Below are 7,309 nucleotides of genomic sequence, written 5' to 3'. Positions count from 1 at the left end.
TTACATAAACTAAAATTTTTTCCCTTCAAATTAGAAAAATAATTACAAAAAACTAATAGTGAGATTTGATGGAGGGTTAGGATCTAAAAAGAGATTTCTTTAGAGCTAATATAAATTTAAAACCAAAAACAAAAAACAAACAGCAAGGTATAAATGTTAATACCTGCTGTTAAAAATAAAAAAGAAAACAGCAGCCATAAAAGAAAACCTTGAAATCAAAGAGATATTGAATCGATTCGAGAACTGCTACTGCAGTGATTCAACAGCTAAACCGAGCCACGGCTTGCTATTTCCGGGTTTCGGCGGCGATGCCCCGGCGGAGCCGTTTATTGGGTATGGTGCTTTTGAAGTGATCCTGCAAAAATCAAACCAATATGCATATTAGCATGGATGAAATCAACTGGAAGAGTGGAACAAAATAGGAGGTTTAAAATTTCGTTTATGGATCGGTAAGGATGATGTATTACCTATCCTTTCTCTTCTCGAGGAATCGGTGAAGCGAAGCTCTTCGAGCAATGGGTAGATCTGCAATACACATAAAACAGGACTGATAAGAAACTATGTAAAAACTAAGCATTAAGTCCATGTTTCGTAGATTATCGAAAACTCAAAGCTGGGAACGAGGATTACCGCCGGGAATGGGACGAACGCATTCGCGACTTGTTGGTAAATTGGTTCGGATATTAGGAACCTGATCGTTGGAATTCGAATGAACTCCTAGGCCGGATTCGTTCGGACTACCGGGTACAAACGTGTTCGTTTTCGGGTTTTCGGAGCTGCACTTGCTTGCTAAAGCCATGATTTCCTTAGCTTTATCAGCTGGGAAATCATTGAACACAATCACTTGTCCGCAGTAAAAGATCGTCATCGGCGCTGCCGCGTTTTGAGGGTCCACATCGACCCCGACCCGTCTCGAACCGTTATCGGCAGAAAAACCGGCTCCTTGAGGGAACAAATCCATGGTGGTCGTCCTCGTCTCCGTCGCCGGACGGACTATCTCCGGCATCCCTGCAACGTATCCAAATCAGTAAATAACTCGATACAGAATACTGTTTTTTTAAACCCCAATCAATAGCAAAACACGTTTTCAAGAACTGAACTGTAACATGCTATTTATAATCAAAACATCCTATGATTCTGTTGGGATCTAAAAACGGGTATTTTGCCAACAAAACATAAAATCTCAACAGAATTTTGTTCTAAAAAAAACATGATAAATCCCTAACATTATTACTCGAGAATTAGAATCACGCACATGGTTTATTTCAGCAAAAATAAATAAATTTAATTTTTTCAAAATAATTGAGTGTTTTTAGAAGGGAAAATAAACAAATTACGAAAAATAAAAACCCACATAATTTTGAAGCTAAAATTGAATAGAAAAAAAGAGGGAAAATAAACAAATTTTAAAAAAAGAAATTAAAGAACTTTACCTTTTTCAACGTTGTGACTGCATGTGATTCCCAAAGTAAGATCACCAAAGCTACCTTTTTCCTTCAAGTACTGACTTAACAAGCTACAAGTTCGCTTAAACATTGGTTTCTCCGGTGAACCAAACATATTTCCGGCAACAAAAAATATGAACAAAAATCCAAGGTTTTTCTTTTGGGTTTTCAGAGAATGATTCAAAAATGAATACAATAATCTGTTTTGAAATTGTGTGATTCTTAAAAAGCTTGAGAAAAAATGGAGGGGGGGTTGAATTCTTCGGGAAAATGCTGAGAATTTCTTTTTTAAAGATGTGATTTTTAAAAGCACGAGGAATAAATGGAGAGGCTTTTTTTTTTTAATGCTCGAAAAATTGTTACTTCCGAGAGTTTCTTTTTATTATTTTATTGTCTCGTTTTATTGGGATTTCAAACACGTGGTTAATTTTATTTTTCAATTGGTTTGGTTTGGTTTGCTTGTCAATGTCAATGGTTTTTTCAATTTATGGTCCCCCCCTTTAAAACACGTTGTTCGATATTTTAAGATTAATTTAATCTTTATAGTGAATTTTCCTTTTTGGATTTTTAAATTGTATATTAGTTATTGGGTTAATTGCACCTTAGGCTTTTAAATTATGCCTCAAATTTTAAATTGGTCCTCAAACTTGAGGGTATTCTAATTTATATCAATTAGGTTCTTTTGTTAGTCTTATAATAAGCTTTATGTTAATATGCCTAATCAAATTTAGAATGGAACATATTTAAAACGCGTAGATTGAATTATAAAAAAAAGTATATACATACAACCTTGGCAACTTAGATTTGTCATGTTAAAAAAGAGTAAATTACATCAGAAGTCACTCAACTATATTTTTCTTTTTCGATCATCCAACTATTTAAAATTACATTTTTTATTACCAGTTGACCAAAGTAAAAGTAGAAACATTAAAAAATCCAATATAGTTGGATGAGAAAAAAATAAAATTGAATAATTGAGTGATCATTTTGTAACTTTTCATAGTTGGGTGGATACTAATATAATTTTTCTTTAAAAAAATTGAAATAGGCCTCCTAAAATTTCTTGACACTGCTTTTTCTTTCCTTAACTCGTCAAATCGAAATTGTTCATACAATAAATGTACATGTGTTTTAAAAAAATTGCTCCCTGTTGGATTCAAACTAGTAAGTATTAAAAGACTAAGGGTGAGTTTGGATGGGCGGTGCGTTTACCTGCGGTTAGTGTAGAAATAGCGGTGGCGGTGAGATTAGATACTGTAGCGATACTGTAGCGTGAGACAAAAAGTAAGCTAAACGCACCGCACCGCACCTAATCGCCCATCCAAACCTAGGGGTGTTCATTCGTTAACCGACCGGTTAACCGACCCGAAATTACTATAACCGAATTAACCGACCTTCTAAAAATTTTAACCGTTAACCGAACCGATTTTTTTTTAAAAAATTTAACCGAACCGAAATTTTTTCGGTTAATAAGGTCGGTTAACCGAATTAACCGAAAATTATGTATTTTTTATTTTTGGTTAAAAATTACCCGAATTACCCGAATTACCCGAATTAACCGAATTAACCGAATTACCGAAAAATACCCGAATTTTTTTATTTTTTATTTTTAAAATTTAAAAAATTATAAATTATTAAAGTAAATTGGGTTTTAGACTTTAGTAAATTGGGTTGTCTTTTAGTTTTAGTTTTATTGGATTGGGTAATTGGGTAAACTTTAGTTTTAGTTTTATTGGGTTGGGTAATTGAGTTTGGGTTGGATTGGATAATTTTATTTATTAATTTTTTCGGTTAACCGAAAATTTTCGGTTAACCGACCGGTTTCGAACCGAATTAACCGTTAACCGAAAAATCATAAAAAAATTAACCGACCCCCGACCGAAAAAATTCGGTTAACCGACCGATTAACCGAATTCGGTCGGTTAACCGAATTTTTTCGGTTTTACCCGAATTATGCACACCCCTATCCAAACCCACCCTAAATTAACAACTGGATTGACATAAGAATCTAATTGATATAATATTTATAAATTGAGGACTTGATTGAATTATTTTTGAAGTTTAGGATTAATATAAATTTTAGTTGATAATTTGAGGACGTATCAGGAAATTAACTCTACTTTTAAATTATATTATTTATTAAAATAATATAAGATTTTAAATTGTTTTCAATTACGTGCCGTTTTGTGGATTCGCGGTAAGACACGGCTAAAGTGGGCGCCACAAAAAACAAAACACCGGTTCCTTCTCCACTCTTCCAACCAGCGGCAAATATTATCCAATAATGCAGAGACACGTGTAAATCATAGGACGATTTTGTAATTTCATGGAGATTTTTCTCTCCTTTTATTTCCCCATTTGATTGGTGCAACTTTGAGTAGAGGATATTGACCTGTTGTAATCCCTATACTCTTAAAACTTTTGAAATTTAGTCTTTTTATTTTTAGTTCGAAGGATTTAGTCCCTAAAATTGTTGAAAATTAAAATCTAAATGATAATTGATGACCATGTTAATTGAATTTTGTTAAATTTGAATGCATGTTATCAATGGGGAAAGCTGTCAAGTTTCAAACCTAATATACAGGCACCTGCCTGCCCCCTAATAGAAAATTACTTCTTTAGTTTGTTTAAAATTTATAAAACCTTAAGTTAATATAGCAAAATAATAGCTTACTCCTTAAAAAGTTAGGATTTTTATTTAGGGTGGGTTTGGATGGGCGATTAGGTGCGGTGCGGTGCGTTTAGCTTACTTTTTGTCTCACGCTACAGTATCTAATCTCACCGCCACCGCTATTTTTACACTAACCGCAGGTAAACGCACCGTCCATCCAAACTCACCCATAGTACTGTTGAAAACCATGGAGATATAAGCCAATAATAGTGAAATGACATTTTATCACTCACAAAAACACATAACTTAATCTTGGCCCCCCAAAAAAACTTTCAGGCTTCACCCCTACTAATGTGAACAAACAACAAAATTTTAGGACCAAAATGAGAAACATCGTTAAGTTTAAGGACTAAATATTACTTTGTACCTAAAAATAATAAAAAGCATAAAGTCAAACTCGTTTGGAAAACATTGTGCGAGAGAAAAAGATAAGGTTGGCAGTAGGTGAACGCACCGCACATCATATCACAAGCTATGAAGTTACACGTGGCTATAATAAGATGACAGTGAGAGACTATTTTTCTCGTGGTGGTGAGTCTAGAGTTGCCGCCTTTCTTAATATTTATTTATATTTTAAATTTTATCCAACATGTGTGGCCCCCATGATTATGAGATACTCATTTCCAAAAATTAAAAATTGTATAAAATATAATTTATACGATAAAAAAGAATATATAAAGAAGAAAAACCAGGGGCGGGAAAACCGGAAAGAAATGTCACGGGCGACACTAGCGATTATTTATAAATGGAAAATTTCTGTTTTAGCCCCTATAGAATTTGAAATTTTATGTTCATACATAATAAAATGTAGTAAAATTATGATTTAATCTTTTTAGAAATTATAACATTATAAGCTAAAATTGGGGAATTTATATTTTAACTATCATAAAAATTTACAATCTAATTTCGATCATTCCAAAAGAAAAATCCTAACATCACCCATGGTTATTCTTGTATTGAGTTTATTTTCTTGGACACGACATGTATTATGCGTGATTGTACTTATTATTATATTTATAAACTCCTTCAAAATAATAATATGTTATAATTATAAATTATATAATATTAATTAGTGAATTATTGATATATTAATATATAAAATTATGAATAATGAATAAATACTACTTAAAGTCTAATTAACATATTTGTAATATACTAAAATTTTCTATATAATAAGATTCAAACTTAGTTAGCAATTAATTATTAAAATGAATAAAAATGTAAATATATAATAGAAGAAATAAATAAATAATTGTTCAAGATTGGCTTACTTGCAATTAATTAAATAAAAAATAGAAATTAAAAAAAAAGTCTCCTTCCAAGCAAATTCGTTTGTCAAACTTAAAAACGTTTATCCCACGTTTACAATCAATTATTTTAATTCTACAAAAAAAAAAAAACCAACAATGATTGAATGTTTCGTAGTGCAAAACACCAACCAATACAGCAAAACACTGAACTGTACTAAGACTTGGAAACCACCTTGTAATTGCAGAATATTATTAAAAATAATCCATAATTTTTATACTAATTTATTAAAGTATGGATAACGTGCATGCAGGAATATTTTTAAAATTTTAAATAAATATTATTTTGACTCAAATGATAATAAATTTGTTTGATTATTGTATAAATTATAATATTTTTGAATGGTAGAAATCAGATCAAATAGAGAGAGTCCTCCTTTTTGTTGGATCGATGGGTCATGTCTTGAGTTTTTATCGATGGGTTAGAGTAAGTGGTCAAGTGGTTCGTCATTATAAGTTTAGATAAGTTGATAGTTAGATGTACTATCAATTATTTCAGATAAGATTTCAAGTTTTTGAATGTAAAATTTAAATAAAATTTGTTTCAACGGTTTCGAGACATATTCTTTTTGTATTGAGATTATAAGATTTGATGTCCTAAGTATAGTGTATTCATTTTGTATATTTATATTTTTCGAATAGATTGGTTTAATAAAATTATCCGTAATTTATATTAATACCATCTATATATTGTCCTTAATGATTTTTGCACGCAAAGTAAAATGGAAGTAAATATTAGCTCGCTAGTCATCTAATTTTTAAGAAATATTAAGTGGTATTAAATGGTCAAATCGTAATACGGAAATATAACTTATATTAGTAGATGAACCTAAACATGTCATTAGTCTAATCAGAAATGAGCAAACTGATTGAAAAACTCCTCGTAATATATATGAGGGGCGACAACCCTAGTATATTTAACTAGGGTGTGTCAGTCCCCTCTCCTAGTATGATTTGTGTTATATTAATTCTACTAGGATTCTTCTATCTCTCCCTATAAATAGATGACATTGATATAGCTAAAAATACACAACTTTTAGATATTGTTATTCTACCCGAAAATAGTGAGAATTTATTTTTTAATTAAAAATTCTATTTTATTTGAATAACAATTCTTTCGGTTTCCTACTTAAAGTAAGAAATTACTTTCGATTCTATGTTTGATTCGTGATTGTTCAAGCCCACACTTGAAGCGATTTGTGATATGAGAATAGCAGAGAAGGTCGTCCAATTGAAAGTCAAGAATATCTAGAATTTGTCTCGCACAAAGCATAGGTACTTTTTAGGAAAATGTTTATTGCTATAAAAATCACAAACCGACTCGATTTTTAAATTTTTAATTTTTCTTTGTGACAAAATAGTTTTTAGAATGGATTTTTTCTAACAAAGACTTTATAGTCAAATGGCCAAGACTACACATTTTCAAACATTTAAACCTCACCTAATTGTACCTGAACATACCCAAATCTACACCAATGCAAAAACACCAATTTAACATATGTAAACACAACCAAACATCATTAAATCATAGTATCCAAAACATTAAGACTTAATCTACTAATTAACACATTCAAACTTGCATAAACAAGCATAGATAATCACAATTGAAGTGATGAAACTTAACCTTAAAACCTTTAAAGGTCATAATGCCAAAAGTACCAAATATTAACTTTATAGGTCATAATGCCCCAAGACTCAAAACACGTATATACATACAAAATGATCGTGATGTCTTTTGAGCTGAGTGTAGAGAAATTGGATGCTTGTGCATAGAGCAAACAAAATCATTTGTTGAGACATAAGGCTCAATGATATTAACATGATTCAATTATAACCAAAATAAACTTGTACATTTAATATGAAATTCCACTATAACATAAATCATG

General features: G+C 31.1%; 1 protein-coding gene across 1 annotated transcript; it reads right to left on the bottom strand.

The window, feature by feature from the left end:
• LOC107932795 (protein TIFY 10A) lies at positions 1-1,801 on the bottom strand. The gene is made up of 4 exons (XM_016864892.2): positions 1,434-1,801; positions 631-1,008; positions 468-525; positions 1-355 (listed from the first exon to the last, which is right to left on the bottom strand). Exons 1-4 carry the CDS (start codon positions 1,558-1,560, stop codon positions 247-249), a joined length of 672 nt encoding a protein of 223 aa, XP_016720381.1. The 5' UTR covers positions 1,561-1,801; the 3' UTR covers positions 1-246.
• Between the last annotated feature and the right edge of the window lie 5,508 nt (positions 1,802-7,309).

Source organism: Gossypium hirsutum, chromosome D08 (assembly GCF_007990345.1).
Source record: "Gossypium hirsutum isolate 1008001.06 chromosome D08, Gossypium_hirsutum_v2.1, whole genome shotgun sequence".
Classification (NCBI taxonomy): Eukaryota; Viridiplantae; Streptophyta; class Magnoliopsida; order Malvales; family Malvaceae; genus Gossypium; species Gossypium hirsutum.
This window is presented reverse-complemented; position numbering and strand designations above follow the sequence as displayed.